The 27,363-nt window shown below is 38.2% G+C and overlaps 2 protein-coding genes across 2 annotated transcripts in view; both read right to left on the minus strand.

Annotated features, from left to right (window-relative positions):
• PGER4 (prostaglandin-E(2) 9-reductase-like) overlaps positions 1-22,163 on the minus strand; it is a gene marked incomplete at its 3' end in the record, with an annotated part of 144,885 nt that extends 122,722 nt beyond the window's left edge. The window contains 1 exon segment of the mRNA NM_001278867.1: positions 22,050-22,163.
• On the minus strand, positions 702-27,281 carry LOC103345169 (prostaglandin-E(2) 9-reductase). Its single transcript, XM_051834771.1, has 10 exons — positions 27,263-27,281; positions 21,966-22,095; positions 17,745-17,912; positions 11,187-11,303; positions 10,316-10,393; positions 9,594-9,716; positions 5,373-5,482; positions 4,963-5,128; positions 2,178-2,260; positions 702-973 (listed from the first exon to the last, which is right to left on the minus strand). The coding sequence occupies exons 2-10, from the start codon at positions 22,047-22,049 to the stop codon at positions 931-933; spliced, it is 972 nt and encodes a 323-aa protein (XP_051690731.1). The 5' UTR covers positions 22,050-22,095; positions 27,263-27,281; the 3' UTR covers positions 702-930.
• Positions 27,282-27,363: the final 82 nt, after the last annotated feature.

Below are 27,363 nucleotides of genomic sequence, written 5' to 3' on the forward strand. Positions count from 1 at the left end.
AGTCCCGGCTGCTCCACTTCTGATCCAGCTCTCTGCTATGGCCTGGGAAAGCAGTAGAGGACGGCCTAAGCCCTGGGGCCCCTGCATCCACATGGGAGATCTGGAAGAAGCTCCTGGCTCCTGGATCCTGCCACCTGGCTTCGGATCAGGTCAGCTCCAGCCGTTGTAGCAATCTGGGGAGTGAACCAGTGGATGGAAGAACCCTCTCTCTATCTCTACCTCTCTCTGTAACTCTGTCTTTCAAATAAATAAAATATATCTTTAAAAAAAAAAAAAGACTGTGGCCAATGTTCCCAAGATGAGGTGTTCAATTCCTTTTCGTCAGTCCCCCACATATCAGATACCTGATCACTCTTTCTAGTTGAATCCTGTCAACCTTCCATCCTTGTGAATAAACCTCCCCCAAGGATAACAAAATACCCGAGTAGCTGCAGAGCTGATCTGTAATCTGCTGGAAGAGAGCCTCTCAACTATTGATTGTTCTTCAGTATTGCCTCTCCTTCTGGGCTCTGTACAGGGAAGCACTGGGAAACATGACAGAAACGTCTGCCAAGTGCTCTACTGACAGACAACTTTCCCCACCGCATTCCCAGACACATCTATGGACTGGTTGCTCTCCTCTCTCACCACAAACATCCACATTCCCACTCAAATAAGTTAGAGGGACTCAGGAGTCAGAAATAAGGCATATAGGTAATAAATAAGGTCAGCAGTATCTTTAATAAATCAGTATTATTTAATTTTTCACTGAAGGACACAATTTCACTGACATGATTTATTTTCTGCAGGTAAAGCTCTAGCTGAGTGTAGATTGCTAAGCCGTAAAGATCAATCAGGAGAGACGCGCCCATTCACCAGCATCTGATGTGTCACCGGCATCACGATCCACTTACAGGAGCTCGTGGTTGAAACATGGGAAAGGCCTCTGTGTTAATATTCATCAGAAAATGGGAACTCTGGATGTCCAGCAGCACTAAAATGAGAAAAATGTAGAATCTAAACTCAGTGACCACATTTCTAGAAGACTGAAGAAGTGATTTGTGTGTCACTAGTACTAGAATCAAAGTGAATAAGTTTGCTCTCTTTCCAGTTTTAAAATCCGACATATTTATAAGCATAGTTTTATGTAAATATATTTCATCACATTCAAATCTTTGGATGTCCCAAATTGAAATCTTTATACTTCTTTAAATAGTTTCACATATATTATATTATTTACTTATTATTAGTTAGATACTTGTGCATTATAGACCAAGATTATAACCAGGGTTATTCTAAAACTTAAGAAGTTACTTTAGGAAGTAAAGTACTGTCCCAGCCCAAAAAAGACTTATTTTGGTCTACTCCAGGAATATACTTAAAATGAATATCACTGGTACTTAAGGACCATTTGGCATTTTTTTTTGGCATAACCCAAAGTCATTTGAGTATTAATAAAGTGTATTTTCCCCATATGATTCCATTAGTACTGATGTATCTAAATTCATTAGGAAAATAAATTTTACTTTATCATGGTAACACTGCTCTGTCTTATTTCCCAAGAAAACAGTTCTATTAGTAAACTTTCAGGACCTCTGAAATTAGTATTGGTTTGTTTTAAAATGTAGGTTAAACGTCTTTATTTAATTTTTATGTACTTAAGTGCACAATTTCCAGGAAGAAAGTGATGTCAAATAAACCTACTAATATAAATAAAAGACAATTCACTGTTGTATAGTTCATACTGCATTTCTCCAAACTCTCAAACTTTCAATACTATTTTGAACAAAAAACACAGCAAATATGTATCAATCATAAAAATGAGGATTCAATTTGCACTCAGAGATGAATATTTTCCAGACTCAGAGATGAATATATTCCAGAGTCTATTACTATAATTATATATTCCATTGGAAGGCAAGATATCTTAATGGATTATGAAATAAATGATTATGAAATAAACAAAATACTGATCAGAAAAAGGACTTCTACATTAGACATTCTCATTATTGGAAATGCTCCAATTGAGCAAGTCTGGGAGAAGAGGAAGAAAACATCATTTTGGAAATATTTAGTAAGGCTACATTGGTGAACCCACTTTTCATGTCCATGGATATATGGAGAATAGAGGCTAATACCCATCCTACATTCCTCCTCAGAAAACAAATGGAGGCAGTGCATTTAGCAATGTGACTTACAAATTGCTTGTAAGGTACCGAACATTTTGGTTGAGGCCATCCAGGGCCTTCATGTCCTCGGATGACAACTGGAATTCAAAAACCTATTAGAAAAGTAGAAAATTTTGTTGTATTTATCTGCTTCTTTGTCAGTCTGGAAAGCATCAAGAGTTTTCAAATGTTTTGACATATATAAAAAGCAACTCAGACCATGAAAAAACACTAGGTGAAACATGATAGAAATGCATTACCAGTTAAGATACACTCAAGCTACTTGACACTACAGATAAAAGGAGGTATCAAAGAACAATCAAAGCTGAAATTATTTAAAGTCTATAAGGTCATGTACAAACGAGATTCAGAAGAATGTAAAATATATAAGACAATTTAGGAAATTTTCTTGATACAGTCAGATTTTTATATTCCAATAATGAAGAGTTAACATGACAAAAAAGGTTTTTTTTCCAACATAATTTGAAACAGCAATTGTCCAAACATAATGATATTATGTACAAAGGACACAGGAACTTACTTAAAGTGGATACCATTCATTAATATTAGGAACTTTAAATAGCAAAAAAGAAAAAACAAATACTATTTGGAACATATGAACTATCCATAGATAAATGGCAATACTCAATGATAATGAGAAAAAATTTTTGAAAGTCTAGGATTTCATAATTGATGAATCTAGGAAAAGGTTTACAATGCCTTATTTTTAGAAATTTTCTGTACATTTGAAAATTCTCAAAACAGGAAGTTACAAACTACACTATAAAAATTATCAGGTTTCTGTGGATCAATATATACAAATGCCTTATTGAAAAAAAGGTATAAAATTTGTTAATGCTTGAAAAATGTGGATAGGAAAACTTAACATTGTTACAAATTTACTACTCAGGGCAGACATTTGGTTATGGAGTTTACAAGCCACTTGGGACATCTATGTCTTTTATTAGAATGGATTCCTGTCCTGGCTCCACTTCAGATTCCTGCTTCCTGTCACTGTGCACCCTGGAAGGTATCAGGTGCTGGCTTGAGTACTTGAGACCTTGCCACCCACATAACAGACCCTGATTTGAGTTCAGGACTCAGACTGTGGCCTTGCCTCTTCTAGTTGTTGTGGACCTTTGGGAAATAGAATGGTGGATGGAAATCTCTCTCTCTCTCCTTCCTCTCTTCCCTCTCCCTCTCCCTCTCCCTCTCGCTCTTCCTCTCCTGCCCCCACCTTAACAAGAAAGAAGAAAAAATGAAGGAAGAAAGGAAAGAAATCACAAAAGAAAATATGACAATTTGATAAAAGAAAAAAGTAATAAAAAAGCTTCCAAAAGTAATGGAAAGTTTCAATGCAATATCATGCAACGACGTAAAGATGTAGTTTATGTGGAAGTTGAAAAGTTATAAAACCATAAACTCTTATATAACAGACATTTCTGTAAAGAATAGACAAGAATCCATTGAAGGGAAGAATGAAGGCAGAAATGTACTTTGTGTATGTGGGGCAGACAGACTTTGATGTGTCAAAGTTGGATATTATGGAGTGGCAGAGAGAAATTCAGAGACAGAAAGACATAGATCTCCCACCTGCCAGTATATGTGCCAAATGTATGCAAAATCAGTGTGAGGGCAGGCAGAAGCCATGAGCCAGGAACCTCAGTCTGAATCTCTCACAAGAGTAGCAGAGATCAAAGCAGTTGGGTCATAAATTGTTGCTTCTCTAGGTGTGCATTAGCAAGAAACTAGATCTACAGCACAATGAGGTTCAAACCCAGGCACTGCAATATGGGCTGCAGACATCCTTAGCAGTGTCCCCAAATCTTCTCTGTGATTTCATTTTTAAACTATAAATGTATCTTTGTGGCTTTTTAAAGATGTTTCACATAGCATTGAAAAATATGAATTGAAAAATATGTCAGTTGAATTAAAGACCAAATTTAGAAGGACACTTTCAAAGATAATGTAGTAGAAATTGTCATGTGCTCAATATAGTAAAAGATATGACACACATCAGCCACAAACAAATGCAGAAGATTTAAGGATGTGAAGAGTAGGAAATTTTGATCATGAAAATACACCAAGAAGAGAACCAAAACACTGGTATAAACTGTGAGAACATACTTCAACAAATGTATCACAACCTAAAAATAGTGTCCAGAATACATAAACGTGGTAGATGAGTTAGAGAAATATCCTGCAAATCTTCCTTGTGCTAGGGACCATGCCCTTTGGATCCAATATCCAGTACTCTACGATTTCAGTGTGGCCTGGCCTGTTCAGTGGTCAGCAGAACTCGCCAGAAGCGATAGCTTGCCAGTTCTGAGAATGCTTTGCAGGTATAAACTTATTCCCTTTACATGGTTGGCTGGAGAATGAAAAAGTGCCTGTTGGATGGCTGAGCCACGCCAGACAATGTTCAGTCAAATCCTAGAAGAGAGTGCTCCTATTTATAACTGTGTGAGAGAGTTGATTGCAAGTTCCTGAGAGAATTTTCTCAGCAGCACAAAATACAGTGATAACAGTTTATTATCAAAAATCACCTTATCTAATTCCCCATTGCAGGAAATGAACAAAGGTTGTCACTTGCAGAAAGCTACGGATTATATTCGCAATTTAATGTTGAAACACGATTCTCTGTTTTCTGTTGAGTCATAATTCTGTCTAGCTATTATGCCTCAGTGATTTAGACAAATCTTAAATGTGTGAGCAAAGACAGAAAAAAAAAAGACATGACCCCTGAGTGGCTTGACATCTTGCAAAGGAGCACATATGTGGGTCCTAGACACCTCCAGTCCCACATGCTCATCACCTGAAAATTTTCTTTGATTCGCTTCTCAGTGAAACTCTTGGCCAGGACCACAACCCCACGCTGCAGCTGGTAGCGAAGGGCAATCAGGGCTGGACTTCGCTTGTGCTTTTTTGCCAGGGCACAGATGACTGGATTTTCCAAGACAGCTGGGGTGCTCTGGTCCACCCTGGAAGGCAAGGCAGAAAAATGAACTCCTAAGACTAAGTATGCAGTTCTTGGGAGGCTTCCAAAACTGACTAAGGGACACACTCTAGACCAGTGCTTCTCAGATGTGCTCCTTAGTCCAGCAGCATTAACATCATCCGCACATTCTCCCCTCCTCCTGAGCTACTTGACTATAAAACTGAGTAGTTTCCAACCAAAAATATTTCCTCAAAAAAGTGTTTGGTGGGCTTTCATTTTACTTTTACCATCTTGGTTCTCGATGTGATCCCAGAGCACTATAAGCAACCAGAACAATGTCTTTGGACTTGCAGTATTCCAACAGCTTGCTCTGGTTGAGATAAGGATGGCATTCCACCTGCAGAGAGACAAGACAACACAGTTTCAGCATATATGACATGCAAATATTAATATAAATGGACACTTTAAAAGTTGCTGAATTTAAAAATGAAACATGAAAATTAAACAGAAAACAGCAAAATTAATATCTCTTATTTTGTTTCAAATATTTATTATTATGATTATTCATTTTTAAAGATAGTGAAACAGTGGTACCATACACACACACACACACACACATGTATACCAGAGGTGTGGAGAGATAGATAAGGAGAGAGAGAGAGAGACAGAGAGAGAGAGAGATGGAGAGTTATCTTCCATCTGTTGGTTCACTCCCCAAATGCTTCAAATGGCCAGAGTTGTGCCAGGCCTAGGCTTGAGCTTAGAGCTCCATCTGCATCCCCCACATGGGTAGCAGGGGCCCAAGTGTTTGAGCCACTGTCCTCTGCTTTCCCAGGTGTGTGAATGGAATTGAAATTGTGCTCCAATATTGGGTACCCACATCACAATTACCAGCTTAATGCACTATACTGAAATCCCAGCCCACAAGTAAGGAATTTTTAAAACCAATCAATTTAATATTTTGTGTCTTGGTAAGTTGAAAAAAAATGACACTCCTTAGAGAAAATAAATTCTATGACCAGATCTTGTTTGTCAATTTTTTTGGGTGTTTTAAAGATAGGTGAAAAACACATCTGGAAGAAAGTAATCTTTGAGCTTCGGACACTGACATTGCCTGAAAATAAAAAATACATTCAAAGACACATTAGGGGGCCAGCATTGTGGTGGAGTAGGCTTAGCCTCTGCCTGTAGCATGGACATCCCATATGGGTCCAAGACCTGTCCTGGCTGCTATCTTTCCATCCATCTCTCTGCTAACAGTTGGGAAAGCAGTGGAAGATGGATCAAGTGCTTAGGCTCCTGTACCAATGTGAGAGACCTGGAAGAAGCCACTGGCTCCTGCTTCCAGGTCAGCTCAACTCTAGCCATTGATGCCATTAGAGAGGGAACAAGTGGATGGACGGCCTCTCTTTCATTGTCTCTCCATCTCCCTGTAACTCTGCCTCTCAAGTAAATAAATAAATCTTTAAAAAAAAGACTCAGAAAGAAGTCAGTATGGTAGGAATCTCAGTGATTTACTGGGGGTAGATTCCAGCATCCCAAGGAATAATTGATAAGACCAATTATAACACAAATAGTAAATAAAAACCCATGAGTTTGTATTTCTGAATATATATAAAAGACACACACAGAGAGAGAGGGAATAAAAAATGTATCCCTACTCATAGCTATTATTATAGTAATTTCATTCCAATTAAAGGGAAAATATGAAAGTTAATACTGCCTCTAAGGATTAATTATCATTTAGACTCACTTAAGTTGCAAACATCAAGTATTAAAAGCAAAATTCTTACAATTTGGGACATGCTCCATCAGACTTGCCCCAAATGGTGGAGTTAGAAACGTGCCAGGGGATTCCAACACAAGCCATCAAGGTGGCATGTACCAATGCCATCTCACTAGTCCAAGTGATCAATTTCAGTTCACAACTGATCACACTGATAGGTCTAAGAGTCAAAGGGATCACACAAACAAGACTAGTGTCTGCTAATACTAACTGATAGAATTAAAAAAGGAGAGAACGATCCATCATGCGAAGCAGGATACACAGCAGACTCATAGAATGGCAGATGTCCTGAACAGCACTCTGGCCTCAGAATCAGCCCTTAAGGCATTCAGATATGGCTGAAGAGCCCATGAGAGTATTTTAGGCATGGAAAGCCAAGACACCCTGGGGAAAAAAAAATGACCTAAATGAAAGATCTCTGCAAGTGAGATCACAGTGGAAAGAATGGGGCCATCAAAGAAGGAGGTACCTTTCTCTGAAGGGAGGAAAGAACTTCCACTTTGACTATGACCCTGTCAGAATAAGATTGAAGTCAGCGAACTCAAAAGGCTTCCATAGCCTTGGCAACTCATGACTAGAGCCTAGGGAGATTACTGACGCCATAGAGTGTCAAATTGTTAAGTCAACAACAGGAGTCTCTGTGTACTTACTTTTCATGTGGGATCTGTCCTTAGTGTGTTGTCCAATGTGAAGTAATGCTGTAACTAGTACTGAAACAGTATTTTACACTTTGTGTTTCTGTGTGGGTGCAAACTGATGAAATCTTTACTTAATATATACTAAATAGATCTTCCATATATAAAGATAATTGAAAATGAATCTTGATGTGAATGGAATGGGAGAGGGAGCAGGAGATGGGAGGGGTACAAGTGGGGGGGAAATTATGGAGGGGGGAAGCCATTGTAAGCCATAAACTGTACTTTGGAAATTTATATTTGCTAAATAAAAGTTAAAAAAATAAAAATAAAGAAAGTGAAATTCTTAATTGAAATGCAAATAATATTTTAAAAATCCAAAGTAAGACAAGGACAAAAAAACTCCCATGAAAAAAATAGTTAATACTGCATCCTTTTTTGAATATTATCACCTAACAGATTACTAGTAATTGCTGTAGGTAAAAATATGTTCATATAAATGACATTTGGTTCTGAGTAATGTAATGAAATGATCAAAAGACAAATCACTAAACGTGGGAAAACCTGCCATTCTGTGCTTCTCTTGGGATAAAATTTGGTGAATATACCATTCTAAGCATACTTTCTGAAAAACATCCTTCAACCTTAATGTACTAAAATATTGAAACTTTAATTGTAATTTATAGATTTGAAGTAGAGAAACAAGTTATCTATTATTACACAATAATAATCTGAACAGACGCCTGTCAAAATCTGTCAGTATATCCAAGAAAAAAAAGATTGCTGACTATTCTTGGAAAAAAATTAGAAACACAACACAATTCTATGCATGAACTACTATTTTGGTGTACTTAAAATGAAGATATTTAGAAGCAAAAATTTAAAAATCATGATATGGATGCATGTTAAATTATATGAGGGAATAATGGTTAACTCATTTAGATCCAATAATGAAACTATAACTATGTGGGACAGTATCTTCAATCAAGAGTTGCTTCAGAGGTCTGTAGTGATGGATAGTCATGTATACCACATAGCGCCATGAGGTTGGGCAAAATATTGCATAGATATATGAAGACATACTCACGTATGCCTACTAACTTTTGACACATGAAAAGCGGTAAACATTTGTGGTTGTAGTAGGGAAACATCAGAAGATTGCATTTTTCCTTCAAATTATCTGATTGCTTGAAAGTTGTTATAATAATAAAAAATTGGAGTAAAATCAATATTGAAAGCCAAAGTAATTTTGTAATCTTTTTAATAGAAGATCAGAGCCCCTGGTCATTAAATACACAAGTTCTAGATTTTTCTAATCCATATTTCCAGTCAAGACCATGATTGGGTAGGTGAAAGCTGTCAGATACTAAGTTACATAATGAAACCAGGCACAGAATAGATGTGCTTAAATAGTTGATTTGATGGCTAATAGCAGGTAGGAGAGGCAGACTAAATAGGCTCAGGAACATGACCAACTTAAGTTTTGCTAAAATTCTGTGAGTGTTGATGTTGGCCACCACACTGTCACCATACGTAGGTAACTGCTTCCCACTTTTCCAGATTATTCTCATTTTCTCCAATTAAATTTTGTTATATGTAAGTCTCTGTGCAAGAAAGCAGAGATAACAAAGGGAAAGATTCTCTCAACACTGCAGAAACCTTTATCATGTATCTTCTACTTTCACTCTGTATTTATTTACTTCCCCCCAGATGTCTTCAAGGCTTACTTTCCTATATACAGTACTTTACACATCACCTTCAGCAATCAAGACACCAGGCAATCTTTCAATGGATCCTTCATCGATCTGGGAAAAATCCACCTTCCCACTGAGGTTTGGTTCTTGACTGCTGCCTTTCTAGATCATCTTTACCTCCCAGATTCTTACACAGATTTCAGCACTAAAGTCTGCTCATGTTTTCACTAAGACATTAACAAATATATGCACATTGGAGAGTACTCCCATACAGAGTCTGCATGTGAATCTTCTGTTCCAACAGTACGTTGAAAAAAGATAACAAATGAACACTTGGGAGTAGCAAGAGAAGGAAGGAATGCAGAACAGAAGGGGAGGAGGCTGATTCCTCACCTGGTTGCAGACGGGTTTGTACTTGAGCCCTGGCTTGTTCAGAATCATCTCCAACTGCCTGCGGTTGAAGTTGGACACCCCGATGGACTTGGTCAGTCCTGCATCCTTGCACTTTTCCATGGCCTGGGAGGAACGATTGTGAAGAAATATTTCCACGATGGGTAGAATAAGGTTTATAATTATTGTTATATTATTTTTTAAATTATATATTAATATAATATAATTAAATATTAATATAATATTATTAAATTATATATAATATATGGTGTATTATAGAGCATATTATATTATTTTATAATATTATATATTATATTATCTTATTTTATATAAAGGCTTTTAACACAGTTAAAAGAAACATTTTCAAGAGATTATATTGAAGCCAATGGGTTCTGACTGACCACAAGAGAAAATCTAGTAAAGTAATTAGGTAAAGACAGTTACAATGAGAAAATGAATTCCTGTGTTCTTTGAAACCCAGAAAAAATAGTGAACATAAATGGGAAGATGTTTCTGCCCTCATTGCCCTAATTCTTTCTGTTTCTTCTGTGAAATTCCACTGTTGTCTTCCTCCCTAAAAATTGAAGTACATTAACCACTACAAAGGGCATGGAGTTTTACATCCAGTAATGCATATCCCATACTTTTAAGTTGAATTTTTATGTAATGTTCCCTCTTGATTCCCTCTTGACTCCTCCTTTCTATTCACTCTTCCAAGTACTCACCTCCCAAGTGGCACGGAGATCCACTTTGTCAAATATTACTTTTCCGCTTTTATCTGTTGGAATGATGTCCTCCCCAGGCTAGAAAACAAGCAATCATTTTTTATATATTTCACCTTATTCAGATATCCACCCTATAGCATTTGAACACTAAGCTTCATGAAATATGTGGAGCAAAATTCCATATACTTATAATTGCCATGGACATTACATAAGAAGTGGTAAAAAGTAGTGTTAAGCTACCGACTTCCTCTCTTCCCAATCAGTTATGTGTATTAAGGAATCACATGAATTTATGCTACTTTGTATTCTTCTGTCCCCTCATCCGCCCTCCTCATACTGAAATTACTCTTTCACTGTGAAAATCAAGAGTTTCATGGCCTTGATTTCCATCAATAATGGATTGTAATATTGACCCAGACTAAGCAGTCAGTATTCCTCAACTTGCTGAAAACATGTGGATCACACAGTAGTCACTTGTACTGCAGAAGATGGATCAAGGTTCTGTCCAATAATAATTTTAATACTAGAAGATTCTCAGAAGTTACCAAATGTTTATTATCATGAGCTTTGAAATAACCAACAGGTATAAATGCCACCAGTGAAATGGCTCAGGCAAAAATTAAATAAAACTAGAGTAGTACAGTGGAAAATCACTGACATAAAAACAGATGTTTGTTAAGGTGACTTAAAATATTTATATTTACTCCTGGCTTGAAGTTCCAATCAAATAAAATCTATTGGTTAAACTAGCTCAGCAGTTTCTATAACTTATACAATTTAATACATTTATTGGTATCATTTAGTCACCCATAGAAATGATGGTTATGCTCACAGCTAAAGTGAAATAAATTTAATGATGGTCACTGCCTACCTTCAGAGCTGCTGGGAAATGAATAATATAGAGATCAACATAGTCCAGTTGAAGTTTTTGCAGTGACTTTTCCAAGGCTGGTCTGACCATCTCTGGTCGAAGGAAAGTGCACCAAAGCTGCAGGGAATTAAACAGGGGAAGTTGTGCTGAATGAATGCATTTGCTGTCTTTCATCTAATATTGAGACATTTTTCTGCTGCATGGGAAGTGATTAGCACTGGGGCCTGCATTATGACATAGCACATAAAGCTGCTGCTTACAATGCCGCCATCCCTTATGAGTGCTGGTTCATGTCCTGGCTGCTTTACTTCTGATCTAGCTTCCTGCTAATGGCCTAGGAAAAGCAGTGAAGGATGGCCTGAAAATTTGAATCTCTGCCACCCACATGGAAGGCCCGGAATGATGCTCACTACTGTTGGCTTTGGCCTGGCCGAGTTCCTGTCATTCTGGCCATATGGTTAGTGATCAGTAAATGAAAGATCTCTCTCTCTCTCTCTCTCTCTCTCTCTCTCTCTCTAACTTTGACATTCACATAAATAATAAGTCTTAACACATAAAGAAGTGAGAGGCAATGAATGAAAATACTCCCTTCTTTTTGGATTTTCTGTTTCCTGTTGTCTTCTGCATGACCTCTTTCACTTATGTAGATATTACTCATTAATATAGTAATCCATTGATGAATATTACACCAGAGCTAAATCTTTTATCAAGTAATGATAATGACATCGCATAGGTTATATTTGCCTGAGTTTAAAATGCAAAGAGATAGAGGTAATAAAAGAGGGACCAAACAGAAGAAATAAAAATGAATAACTCAATAAATCAAATGGAAATCCTTAACAATAGACTACAGAGGCAGAAGAATTAATATATGATCGAGAAGAGAGACCTCTCGAAATATTTTAGATCATAAAAATAAAAAGAAAAAAATAAAAGGAATGAAAGCAATATTAGGGATCCGTGTGATTCCACTAAACTACCCAATGGATAAGTCTTGGGAATTCCTGAAGGAGTGGTGAGAAAAGATTGGCTAAGACAACTCAGTCAATGAAAGAATGCCATAAACTTCCCCTTTTTGGAGAAACATATGGGTATCCACATATAGGACAGGAAGCTCACAGAATCCCAAGTTGGCATGATCAGAAAATACCCACACAAGGCCATCTTATAATCAGACTTTGAAAAGTAAAACATAATGAGAATGTCCTAAAATTTGGAAGAGAAAATGACCAGTTGACATTTAAGGAAGTCCTATAATATTGACAAATTTTCATGGAAACCCTGCAAGGCAGGAGAGAATAAAGTGATATAGCCAAAGGTCTGAAAGAAAGAAAACCAATCAACCCATACTATTTTACTCAGAGAAGCTCTCGTTCGTAAACAAAGGTGAAATATAGATTTCCAAGAAAAGCAAAAATGAAAAGAAATCATCACTACCCAGCAAGCTTTGCAAATTACACTTAAGGATGTACTACATACAGAAACAGAACAATGCAATTTGGATAATAAAACAATGAAGTTAGAAGAACTATTAATGAAATAGCAAATTATATTCAAAATAAACATTACAAAATTTTTATGGAAAAATACAGAATGAAGCACTCATTTACCAACCACACTTGAATGTAAGTGAACCAAATTCCCCTATTAAAATCATAGACTGAGTGAATAATAAACCAACACTTCACTGTACGTTCAATACAAGAAACACAATGTGAGTGAAGGTGTGAAAAATAAATCAATGCATGCCAAAATCAAATATAGCAGGAGTAGCTACACTCCTATCAGACAAAACATACTTTATGAAAAAAAAAACTGTTAAAAGACTTTAAGAAGATCAACATCTAGTGATCAAGCAATCAATTTAACAAGATTTGACTGTTCTAAATGTGTATATATCTAATTCCAGGTCATCCAGTTTTATAAAACAAATGTTAATGGATTGATCTTCTGTGTATAAAGGTAATTGAAAATGAATCTTGATATGAATGGTATCGGAGAGGGAGTGGGAGATGGGATGTTGCGGGTGGGAGGGAGGTTATGGGGGGAAAAAGCCGCTTAATCCAAAAGTTGTGCTTTGGAGATTTATATTTATTAAATAAAAGTTAAAAACAAAGACACAAGCTCCAGGACAGTAGTACGAGGACATGTGCAAAAACTTTCATCAACAGATAGGTCAACTACAAAACGAAATAAACAAAAAATAAAAAAAAGAGAAAGAGAGAAAAATCATCTAAGCTGTAGACCAAATGGACCTAGTAGACATTAAAGAACATTGCAACCCACAATAGCAAAACACACATTATTTCCACAATTACATAGTACATTCTCTAGTATAGACACATTCTAGACCATAAAACAAGCCTCATATGTATCTGTTATGACCTAAAGAAATGAAGAAGGAAATTAAAGGTAAAATAAATTATAGATATTATGCAAATACTTGAAGATTGAACAACTTTTTCCTGAATAAGCACTGGGTCATAGAGGAAAGAAAAGCAGAAATTAAAAAGTTCTTTGACAGTAATGAAAATACAAACACAACAAATCAAAACTTAGAAAAGCAAAAGCAATGTTAATAGGAAAGTTTACATTATGCATTGCCTAATTAAAAAAAAGTGGAAATGTTTCAAATAAGTAATCTAACAACACTGCTTCTCAAGGACATTGAAAAACAAATGCAAACCAAAACCAAAATGATTAGTAAGAAAGAAATAAGAAAAATTAGGAACGAGATAAACACAAGAAAATAAAAAAGCAATAAAAAGTCAATGAAATGAAGAACTATCCTCTGGGGAAAAATGAAATTGATAAACCATTTGCCAGATTAAATAAGTTAGGGAGAGGACTCAACTCAAAACAATCAGAGATGACAAAGGAGCTTTTACTGGGACTGAAATTGTGTAGCGAGTAAAGCTGCCACCTGCGATGGCATCCCTTATTGCACCAGTTTTTGTCTCTGCTGCTCCACTTCCAATCCAGCTCTCTGCTAATACCCTGAGCAAAGCAGCAGAAGATGGCATAGTGTTTGGGCCCTTCCACCCACATTGGAGACCCTGATGAAGCTCCTGCCTTCTGGCTTCTGCCTGGCCATCTTGGGAGTGAACTAGCCGTGGAAGATAGCTCTCTCTCTCTTGCTCGCTCTGCCTCTCCCTATCTCTCCCTTCTCTCTCTCTCTCTCTCTTCCTCACTATCTCAATCTATCTATGTCTGTCTGTAATTCTTTCAAATAAATAAATAAATAAATAAATGTTTTAAAAAAGAAAAAGGAGCTATTACAAATGATACCACAAAAATACAAAGAATCACTAGAAAGAATTATCAACAATTAAATTGCAAAAAATTGGAAAATTTAGAAGAAATTGATAGATTTCTAGACACATGAAATTTACCAGAATTTAGGGGCATAAAGATATAGAAAATCTGAACACAAAACTAATCAAAATTGAGACTGAATTAGTAATGAAAATCTAAAATGGAGAAGACCAGGACCAGACGGCTTCACTGCTGAATTCTACAAAACTTTTATGTTCCGGGAGAAACTCCCGGAACATGCTGCTTCCATGTCAGATGGGCCGGGCCCTTCCAGTCTGCAGCCTGAGTCACGCAGCAGCGGGAGACCCCCAGCACCCAATCTAGCTGGAGCTGTGGAATTCAGCGATGTGAAGAACTTGCTCAAAGAATGGATAACCACCATTTCAGATCCAATGGAAGAAGACATCCTGCAAGTCGTGAAATACTGTACCGATCTAATAGAGGAAAAAGATTTGGAAAAACTCGATCTAGTTATAAAATACATGAAAAGGTTGATGCAGCAGTCAGTGGAATCGGTTTGGAATATGGCGTTTGACTTTATTCTTGACAACGTTCAGGTAGTTTTACAACAGACTTACGGAAGCACATTAAAAGTCACATAAATATTGCCAGGGAGCCTGGGGCTCTCCGCTAGCTGTGCCATAAGTGCTTGTGAGGTATTTGCAAAGTGCATGGTAGTGATGCTCTGAGTTTTTTTATAATTTTAAATTTCTTTTTAAACAAGTGTTTTGTACATTTCTTTTCAAAAAGTGCCAAATCTGTCCGTATTGCATGTAAATAATGGTGTTAATTCTTTTACTGTAGCATAGATTCTATTTACAAAACGTTTGTTTATAAAGTTTTGGATTTTTACAGTGAAGTGTTTACAGTTGTTTAATAAAGAACTGTATGTATATTTTGTAAAAAAAAAACTTTTATGGAAAAACTAACCAATTCTTCTCAAACTATTCCAAATAACTAAAACAAAGACAACTCTTCCAAATCGATTCAATGAAGCCAAGATTACTTTAATGCCAAAGCCAGAAAAGATACATAAAAAGGAACTGTTGAACATAGATATCCTTTTTGAACAAAGATTCAAACATATCCAACAAATAGAAACAAATCAACAACACATCGAAATGATCAATTGCCCTGAGCAAATGGGACCATCCCAGAAATGCAGGGATGGCTCAACATATGCAAATCAATAAATGAGATACATCACATCAACAAAATGAAGGACAAAATCATATGATTATCTCAACAGATGCAGAGAAAGCATTTGATACATCATTTCATGATAAAATATCCTTTAAAAATGTGGATATAAAGGCAATATGTGGCAAGCCCCTATCCAATAACCTACTGAACAGGGAAAAGCTGAAAGCATTGTCATTAAGACCTGGCATCACAGAAAGATATCCACTCTCACCACTTTTATTCAATATAGTTCTGGAAAATTTAGCCAAATCTACTATACAGGAAAAAGACATCAAGGGAGTAAAAACTGGAGTGGAGGAAATCAAATTACCCTTGTTTATGTATCTGATGAATCTATATGTAGGGGAAGCAAAAGACTCAACCAAGAGACTATTGGATTGAAAAGAGAAGGATACAAAAAGTTGAAGGACACAAAAATCCACACACAATAATCAAAAGCATGTTTATTCACCAACAATGATCTGATTATAAGAACAAACCCTGTGGCTGGCGCTGAGGAGTAGTAGACTAAGTCTCTACCTGTGGTGCTGACGTCCTATATGGGTACTGGTTCCAGCTACTCCATGTCTGTTCCAGTTCCCTTTTGATGGCTTGGGAAAGCAGTAAAGGATGGCCCAAGTGCTTGGGCCACTGAAGCCACATGGGAGACCCAAAAGAAGCTCCTGGATCCTGGCTTTGTATTGGCCCATCTCCAGCTCTTTCAGCCATTTATGGAATAAACTAGTTGATAAAAGACCTCTTTCGCTCTCTCTGTATCTCCTTCTCTCTCTAACATTATCTCTCAAGTAAATAAATAAATATTTAAAGAACAAAACCTTTTACAATAGCTACAAAAGTTAAAAAATTTGGGATGAATTTAACCAAGGGAATGATAGATCTATAATGAAAATTTAAAAAAAAGAGAGAGAAATATAAGAAGACACATACAATAAAAGAAAAATCTTCATTTAGAGATTGGAAGAATTAAAAGTATCAAAATGTCCATAATACTCAAAGGTATTCAAGGATTCAATGCTATATCCATCAATACTTATGATATTCTTCATGAAACTATAAAAAAGAAGTCCTAATATGCCTGGGCCAGCATTGTGGTACAGCAGGTTAAGCCACCATTTGCACTGGGAGTACCACTTTGAGTCCCAGTTGCTCTGCTTCAGATCCACCTCCCTGCTATTATGCTTGGGAAGGCAGAAGAAGATGTCCCAACTACTTGGACCCTGCTATACATGAGGGAGGCCAAGATGGCATTCCTGGCTCCTGAACTCTGCTTTGCCCAAACAGACTGTTTCAGTCTTTTGAGGAGTGAACCAGTGCATGGAAAAATCTCTCTTCCTTTCTGCCTTGCAAATAAATAAAATAAATCTTTAAAAATTAATATGGTAACATAAAAGTCCTCATAGAGCCAAGGGAATTTTAAACAAACAAACAAGCAAAAACAAATCCAGAGGCATCACAATACCAGATGGCAAGACATACTACAAGCCTATGAGAATGAAAGAAATATCATCATACTGCTTAGAAATAGATCCATGGAACAGAATAGAAGCCTCAGAAACAAATTCACACATATCTTTAACAAACATAATAAATGAATGCCCTGGGGAAAGGATAAATGTCTTAAAGAAATGGTGTTGGGAAAATGAGGTTTGCACATGCAGAAATTTGAACAAAGACTCTTATCTTACATATACCCTCAAAATGGATCAAGGATCTAAACTTAAGTCCTGAAACTGTAAAACTACTAGAGGAAAACATAGGAGAACAAGGGCAAGACTGAGATTGGGGAATGACTTTTTGTGTAAGACTTTTTGTGTAATACTCAGGTAAATAAAAGTAAAAATAGACAAATGAGATCTTATGAAGGTAACATGCTTCTGTACAGCAAAGAAACAACACAGTGAAGAGACAATTGACAGAATGGGAGAAAATAAAGGAAAATAAAAGCAGCAATGAACAATTATCTCACAAGTTAGAACAACCATTACCAGAAAATTATAGCATTTCAATAGTTAGCCCAACTTCACATTGAATATACTGTACCTTTGAAGTGTAGAATATGTCATCTCTCTTCACAGTGCCATCTGCAATCTTGCTTCGGATGGCCAGACCTACTTCCTCTTCATTTCGGTACGCATAAGCAGCATCAATGTGGCGGTAACCAACATCTATAGCTATTTTGGTGGCCTCCCCAGCCTTACTTTTAGGAACCTAAATAGGCAGAAATTTGAAAACCCAAGTGATTTGAAATAGCTCAGACATTATCGATGACTTTCACAAAAATATATTTTCCTCATGTCTTAGGAAAATTAATTTTTCATTATAGGGAATGAAGGCAATCCTATTTGCCCAGACCTTCCTAATTAATAGCAAGAGTTAGGCTGTTCAGGAACCTCTTCACACCAGGCAACTTAAATGCTGTCAAAGGTGTCACTGGTGTCCAAAGGTACTCAGGAACTATGCCATTTTTTTTTTTTTTTTGACAGGCAGAGTGGACAGTGAGAGAGAGAGACAGAGAGAAAGGTCTTCCTTTGCTGTTGGTTCACCCTCCAATGGCCGCCATGGCTGGCGTGCTGCGGCCCGCGCACGATGCTGATCAAGGCAGGAGCCAGGTGCTTCTCCTGGTCCCCCATGCGGGTGCAGGGCCCAAACACTTGGGCCATCCTCCACTGTACTCCCTGGCCACAGCAGAGAGCTGGCCTGGAAGAGGGGCAACCGGGACAGAATCCTGCGCCCCGACCGGGACTAGAACCCGGTGTGCCGGCGCTGCTAGTTGGAGGATTAGCCTAGTGAGCCGCGGCGCCGGCCCGCCAGTTTTTTTATTTGATGGAATAGTTCAAGTGACACAGCAAAAAGTTAGTAGCAAAATTGTCATTTGTATAGAGAGCTCACAAAGGAAATTAACATGGGAAAATTGAATGGAATGAGAAATGGAGAAAATACAGTGCAAGCTTCCATGAGTCCTCTAAATAAACAGAATATATTAAATTGTGTCAGAACTGAATTTAACGACCTTTGAAAACTTATCTGTGAAGAAAGCAGCTTATTTAGAGTCTCCATTATTAAGATTTTTATTGATATTTGGTTACATACATCCTGTCTGCTATACCACACACATATTCCATTCTTTCAAATAAAAGTTTGAAAATAGACAGTTCAATGGACAGCAGGATGTTAATTCAGATGTACATATCCATTTTGTCTGCCTCAACCAAATAGGCTAACTAAAAATACTAGCCACACACACACACACACACACACACAACGTGTATGTATTTTCTTTATTTTTTAAAAAATATTTATTTATTTGAAAGAGTTACACAGAGAGAGAAGGAGAGGTGGCGGGGGGGGGGGGGTGGGGGGTGGATCTTCCATCCTCTGGTTCACTCGACAGTTGGCTGCAACGGCCAGAGCTGCACCAATCCGAAGCCAGGTGCAAGGAGTTTCTTCCAGGTTTCCCATGTGGGTGCAGGGGCCCAAGGACTTGGGCCATCTTCTGCTGATTTCCAAGGCCATAGCAGAGAGCTGGATTGGAAGTGGTGCTACCGGGACTTGAACCAGCTCCCATATGGGATGCTGGCACTGAAAGTGGCGGCTTTAACTGCTATGCTACAGGGCCGGCCACTGTGTATGTAATTCTTTCTCTCTCTCTCTCTCTCTCTCTCTCTCTCTCTCTTTTTAATTCATTTGAAAGACAAAGATACAGTGAGAGTTAGAGACAGAGAGAGAGAGGTCTTCCATCCCATGGTTCACACCCCAAATGGCCGCAACAGCTGGAGCTGCACGGATCCGAAGCCAGGAGCCATGAGCTTCTTCTGGGTCTCCCAAGCGTTGCAGGGGCCCATGGACTTGGGACATCATCCACTGCTATCCTAGACCATAGCAGATAGCTGGATTGGAAGAGGAGCAGCCAGGACTAGAAACGGTGCCCATATGGATTGCCAGTAGTTCAGACCAGGGCTTTAACCTGCTGCACCATGGCACTGGCCCCCTGTGTATGTATTTTCACACAAGAAATTTATTGCATCATATAAATGATTATTAACATCATTTCACTTCTTAAAATAGCTCTTTTATTTTCAAAAAGATATACGTAGTTAAATTTTAAATTATCAGCATTTAAAAATTGTGTAAAGATTTGAAAGTATTTGGTAAAGGATAAACAGACAAATGGAACAAAAACTTTTCCATTTATTTGAAGAATTTGAGAGGATCCCTTTATTCAATGAAATAACAATGAAGCAGACAGTAGATCCTACTACCCTATGCTGACAGCAGCCTTCTGCTTCTCATAGATGTGAGGACACTCACTCATTTACCATGACCAAGACTTTATCTGGTGTCCTTGATCCTTTATTCTCCTTCACGTTACTTCACTTTGAAAAATGAGTATGGGCCGGCACTGTGGATAAAGCCACTACCTGTGATGCCAGCATCCCATATGGGCACCACTTTCCATTGCAGGTCCCTGCTAATGGTCTAGCAAAAGCAGAGGATGGCCTAAGGGTTTGAGCCCCTGCCACCTATGTGGGAGAGCTAGATGGCTATTGGGGCCATCTAGGGGGTGAACCAGAGGATGGAAAGCAGGTCTCTCTCTCTGTCTCTTTCTTCTCTCTCTGTCTCTCTCACTTTCAAAATAAACAAATCTTCTAAAAAAAGAAAAGAAAGTTTGTCTTGGCATGAGTCTTCCAAAAGGACTTCAGTTATGTCCTTCAGTCTTACAAAAGAATAAAATAGGAGTTCAAGTTTGTGTTAAATAGTTCAATGCCATACAACTATGTAATCAGAAGATGATAGTATGCCAAATTGCCTCAACAGTGTTCACATATTTCTTATAGTTTATTTTTTATGTTAATGTGATATTAATACAAAGAGAACAGATTCAATGTAGTCCATAGATACATTGTAGGAATATAATGATGTACCCATCCTCAACCCTTCAGTGCTTGATTTTATTTAATGAACGCATTTTTTTAAGGTACAATGTTAGGAATATAGTAGTTCTTTCCCTCATACCCACCCTCCCACCTGACTCTCATTCCACCTCCTGCTCCCTTCTTCATTATGGTTTATTTTTAGTTTGCTTTTTTTTTTTTTTTTGACAGGCAGAGAGACAGAGAGAAAGGTCTTCTTTCCATTGGTTCATGCCCCAAATTGCTGCTATAGCCAGCGCGCTGCACCAATCTGAAGCCAGGAGCCAGGTGCTTCCTCCTGGTCTCCCATGTGTGTTGCAGGGCCTAAGCACCTGGGCCATCCTCCACTGATTTCCTTGGCCACAGGAGATAGCTGGACTGGAAGAGGAGCAACCAGGACAGAACCGGTGCCCCAACCAGGACTAGAACCTGGAGTGCCAGCACCGCAAGCAGAGGATTAGCCTAGTGAGCCGCGGTGCCGGCCTTTAGTTTGCTTTTACATACAGAAGACATAGTACATATTTCAACAGTATGCACCACACATGCACACACAACATATAGAGTATAATTTGAGGACACGATTTGCAGTTTATTCTTATAGTAGAACTCATAAGGACAGAGATCCTACATGGGGAGTAAGTACACAGTGATTTCTTTTATTTCATAGGCTCACGCATACACTATTTTCCTCTAAGTACAACACTTGTTAACAACAATGAATAATTTAGCCTTGTTCTCATCTCATTGAATTCCCATTTTCCCCTAACATGATACTGTATTTTCTTTCAGGGAAGTTTGTCAGAGGTAGGAGTAGTATAATTGAATATCTACTTGATTCAGGTCTAGTGATTATGCTATAGTGCTCAAGGTTAACCCACAGCAGAACAACATGAACACTTTTCATGTTCTGTGCATTTTCTTTCTCTAGTGTGAAAAAAATCCTGTGTATCATCCTTTTTGGAAGGAGGAAATATTTCTTGAATGTCAGAAAAAAAAAAAACAAAAAAGAATCCACTCCAACTGCAAAGAAATAACAGGCAAGTGAGCTAATGAGCAGTCTTGTTGAGAGTGGGGTTACTTCCCTTACCCAAAGCAAGAAGTAAATGGAAACAAGAAGCAGCATGAATATCCTTGTTCATCAGCAGAGCACCACAGGACCTGACTGTCACACAGAATAAACTGTGACTAAGCTCAATTTTATGTATAAAATAGCTCTAGCCTGGGGAATTGGAGAATCAACTGAGTCCTGCAGTCACAAGGCAGTGGGCTGACTTCACATTCATGTCATGCTGCACCCTTCCTAGTCAACTATCTTTTGTCCCCTTAACCACAGAACAACAGCTAGGCTTACCTCTTCAGGTGCATAGGTGCCAAGACCAAGTGCAGGAATGAAGTGACCATCATTTAATGCCATACGCTGATGCTTGGGATCCATGGCCTTTCACTCTTCTGGCCAAGCACACTCTGCTTATTACTTCTGCCTTCAGAGGAATAACAGGAAATCAATGCCCCACTGCCTATATAAATGTCTATGACATGTGGGAGGAGTGAAGTTAAAGCAGTACTCCACATTTAAATAGAGACTTGGAACCAGGTCAATGATTTATATGAAACTAAACATCTTATCACTGACAAATAAACCATTACATTTAGTAAATTTTCCCTTCATAATCTCTTACATGTTGTAAAGTATTGCAAAACATTAATCAAATGACTATTGACTTCAGACTACAAACATCCAGGCACCCACTGTTTTGTTTGTTTTATTTTTGTCTTGATGAAATCCCTTCTAATCATGTATCCTTTGAAGCAATTAGCTTTCTTATACTACACACACACACACACACACACACACCTCACATACAGAGAATTAAACGATTAATGAGCAATTTTTCCAACATAGGCTGTCAATGAAAGACCACAAGTTAAATCTGAGGAGTTCACAGCAAAATGATTGCTGAGTAAGATGCTCCAGTGATTGTCTCCTAGAGACATGATTTGAATAGCTATTCACCCACAAACCCACCCCACCAAGAGCTAAGGAAGCCAGTATTGCACTGACAGAACAGCACAGAGACTCCTCAATCCAGCAGAGAGAGAAGACATAAACACCGTCCTGGCCACTGGCACCAGCAGATACAGGCCTTAGCTCACCTCCTTTTGTCTGCGAATGCCGTATTAAATGGAAAAAGGGCAAAGAGGTGTTTCACCTCCTGCCAGCAATACAGACCAGCAGCCCTGAAGTGGGAAAATTCCACAGTTCTCACTGGTTTTAAGTCCAGCCCTCAAACACATGCCTGCATTCTCGCAGGGCAAACTGAGCTCTAAGGTTCCAACAGGGCACCAGCAATCACAAAGCCCAGGACCATACATGGCTTGCCACTGTGACAGGAGGGGAGCAGAGCAGCTTGGAAACACAGCTCCTAGGAATTGCAAATAAATAGAATTGGGGATCATACTCTTCCCCATGGCCTCCCCTCCTTCCCCAGTCACTTGAAAAATTGCAGATTGTGGCTTTGTTCCTGTGCACCCATCCAGCCTGACTGTAGATGCTCAGAGCTCACTACACACTGGGGATGAATCTCACAGAAGACTGGAAGAGCACAATACAGTGTGAGTTAGTGCTTACATCTGGGTGGGTGAAGGGACTCAGAACACACCAGTCAGCTCCAACATCCCCTGCCTCCACTGATAGTAGCTGGAGTTACTCCATGACTCCTGTGTCAGCTACCCCTCTGAACACTTGCTCCACCCATGAACTCTGGCTGGATCTCCCTGGCCCTACCTGGGCACATCTGATAGGAACTCCCAAGTATGCCCTTTGTTCTGAGCCTAAACTACACACAGAGGGTAACTCAAGGCAGTTTATTTCCTGTTATAAAGCCAAAGTCACTCTCCAGTATATAGCCATTCCCTTGGACAGGATCTGTGGGTCCCACAACACAACTTGCAGTCAGCATTAAGGTGACCCTTGGAGCTCTGGAAACACATAAAAGTGAACGTCTGAGCCTCAATTCTGTCTCTCAAAAACATTTTTGGAAAGTGGCCTTTTATCTGCAGATATTGTTATAAATAATCTGTTGAGGGATGGAGTTGTGGCATAGTAGGTTAAGCTGCAGCCTACTATGCCAGATCCTATATGGAAATGCTGGTTGAATCCCAGAAGCTCTACTTTCAATCCAGCTCCCTGCTAATACATCTGGCAAAGTAGTGTAGAATGGCCTGAGTGCTTGGGCCCCTGCACCCGCATGGGAGGCAATGAAGAATTCCTGGCTCCTGACTGTGCCCTTGCCCAGCCCCAAAAGTCATGGTCATTTAGAGAGTGAACCAACAGATGGAAGATATCTGTGTGTGTGTATGTGTGTGATGTGTGTGTGTTTGTGTGTGTGTGTCTGCCTGTCTCTGTCTCTTCCTGTCTCTCTCTCTTTCCAGTAAATAAAATAAATCTTGAAAAAAGAAGAGCTTACTTATATTCCTAAGAGAAGATGTGCTCAAATCCTTTTTCCTCTGTCTTCCTCATAGTTGACTCCTCAGCCCTCTTCCTGAGCCAAACCCCTCAATATCCCAACAATATCCCAATTCCTGTGATTTAACATCCTCCAAGGAGACATAATAGCCTAAGATCTTAGCCAGCATTGCTTGAAGGGATTGCCTGTACTGTTGGTCTTCCTTGGTTATTGCCTTGGCTCCTGTGTCTATGCAGTGAATCTCCTGTTGCTGGCAGCACTGGAGAAACAACGACTGAAAAATCTTTTCCTACTCTCCTCCAGGCTGACAACTTTTCCCAGCCATTGCCAACCCCAACCAAACATGCAGAATTAGAAACATATTCCTCTCACTTACCTACATCTTTCAATAATGCAAAGTGCTATCTTATACGAAATTCTCAAAGAAAATAGAAATGTGTTTTGTCAGTTTTTGAACAATAACATGCCGTTATACTATTCAATACTAAAACAGCATTTAGGTTACTTCAAGTCATTTGATATGATTTTTTAATCCTTTAATTATTAACCCATGACACAGAATAATATATCAGATTAGGAAATGGAGAGAATGTCACGGATAAATAGAGTTCATTGTCCAAAGATTTCCTCCATAATTTGTGTAGCTCTGTATTTCATAACTACTGTAAATATAAAGTGATAATAATGAATAGTTACTAAAGTATTTAAAGATAGTAGAAATTATTTTTTGCTTGGTTGTCTATCTGCATTATTTCTCTGCTGCATTCTGCTTTTTCCTCTATACTAATAAAACATTAGCAATTATAGCCTATCAATTTTGAATAATGTATATATTTATATTATACTAATCTTTAATACATTATCATATTTGCTTGTATCATGAATTAAAAATCTCACAGGTAGAGGGATAGATAATCCTTGTTACTCTCATTTTATTTGTTTGCTTAGATTCTTTAACCTAAGAGCACAGAAGAAGAGCAAAGACCTTAGGCTGGCTGTAAATTCTCTCCCATTTGTGAAATTTCTGACTAAATGTTCATTCTTTGGATTTAAATCTACTTTTAAGACTTCATCTTCTGCATCGAGATCATTATTTTTCAGAAAATCATAGCTAATTGTTTCTAGTGCCTCTTCTACAACCAAACCTTTTCAAGGTAAATGCAGTGTTTTAGTTGTTAATATCAATGAAAAGGAAAGGAGACTAATCCACTGCTGGTGGTAATGTAAACCACTGCTGGTGGTTCAGCCACTGTGGAAGACAGTATGGAGATACCTTAGTAATTTTCCACTATTCCGTTATTAGTCCATTATTGGTGGTGAAGTATCTAAATTCATTATTATTATTAGTCCATTGCTAGTGGTGAAGTATCTAAGTTCACCACTAATTAAATTTTACCCTGTTGTGGTACCACTCCTTCATCTATTTCCTTTCCCCCAGAAAATGTTCCTATAAATAAACTTTCAAGACCTCTGAAATCAATGCTAATCTGTTAATTATTAACTCATTATTATTAACTCATAATTATTAACTCAGTTTGATTCAATAATGAAACTTAAACCATGTGGGAGAGTAAATTTAACCACAGGAGATGCTTTCTCAGGTGTGCTGGGCTTTTTAGGCAGGTTTACCACATACTATCAAGAAGTTCTACAAAATATTGCTCATATGTATGAAGACATACTTATGTATGCCTACTAACTTTGGACATATGAAAAGCTGCCAACAATTTTGAGTGTGTGTGAAAAAGCCTGCAAGCTTTGCATCAATGCCTTCAAATGTTCTGAATGTTTCAATGGGATTATGATAAAATAAAACTTGGAGAAAAATGAATATTGAAAGCCGTAATAATTTTGTCTTTTATTTGAAAATCCAACTGCCTGAGGTTGACGTTGGATACCCCAATGGGCTTGGGCAATCCTGCATCCTTGACCTTTTCCATGGCCAAGGGGGAACTATTGTGAAGAAATATTCTACCATTGGCTAGAATAATATAAAAGAATGATAACACAGTTAAATGGAAAACTAATATTGAAAGCCATATAATTTTATATTTTATTTAAAAATCAGAGTGCTACAACATTAATTACCAAAATCATGTTTTATTATATAGTTTTTTATGATTCATTTGTACTTCTTCAAAGACAGAGTTACAGAGAAGAAAGGAGAGGAAAAGATGGAGAGATAAATCTTCTATCCTCTGGTTCACTCTCCAGAAGACTGCAATGGCCAGCAGCAGGTCAGGCTGAAGCCAGGAGCTTCATTTTTGTCCTTGATATGGGTGACAGAGGTCAAATATTTGTTCATTTTCTGCTGCTTTTCCCAGGCCATTAGCAGGCAGCTGGATCAGAAGTGGAGCATCCGGTTTTGTAACAACATCCACATGTGATGCCGGCATCTCACGAGGTAGCTTAACATGCTATGCCACGATATTGGCTGTATGTTCACAACCCAAAGATCTGTACTGGGTTGTGACAACTGCAAATTGTTAGATAAAACACAACACCACGCACCGACACATGTTGATTTGATGAGAGACAGCAGGGAGGAGACGCAGACTAAAGTGGGCTAATAGACAAGACCTGCTTAAGTTTTCCTAAAATTTCATGAGTGTTGATGTTGCTCACCATACTATCATCATAATTCGATAACTTGCTCCCTCCTCCCCAGATTATTATCATAGTCTCCAGCTAAGTTTTTGTGTATCTAGCTCTCTGTTCAAGACACCTAAAATCAGAGATGCAAAGAGGAAAAGACTCAGGTATGAACACCACACAAACCTTTACCACCTCTCTCTTCCCGTCTCACATGTCTTTATGAACTGCCCATTAGAGATTTTCATGGACTTCTTCCCTGTAAATGGTGCTTCTGCATTACCTTAGCAGTCAATATTCAGGTATCCTGCAATGGATCTTTCTTTAACAAGGAAGAATTCCATTTTCACCCTGAGGTTTATTTCTGACTGCTGCGTTACACACATTTCAGCACAAAAATGTCCTCACCTTTTCACTGAGACTTTTATAAGCATAGATACAATGCAGGCCCTCCCTGCCCTTTCACATAGAGGCTAACACTGTAAAATCTTCATTTCACAAAGTAAAGCGAAGAGGGGCACAAATGGACACCTGCCAGGAGAGAAGAAGAAAGGAATGGAAAGCAGGAGAAGATGTTGAGAGTCCTCACCTGGTTGCACACAGGCTTGTACTTGAGCCCTGGCTTGCTCAGAATGATCTCCAACTGCCTGAGGTTGACGTTGGATACCCCAATGGGCTTGGGCAATCCTG

This window comes from Oryctolagus cuniculus, chromosome 13 (assembly GCF_964237555.1).
Source record: "Oryctolagus cuniculus chromosome 13, mOryCun1.1, whole genome shotgun sequence".
Classification (NCBI taxonomy): Eukaryota; Metazoa; Chordata; class Mammalia; order Lagomorpha; family Leporidae; genus Oryctolagus; species Oryctolagus cuniculus.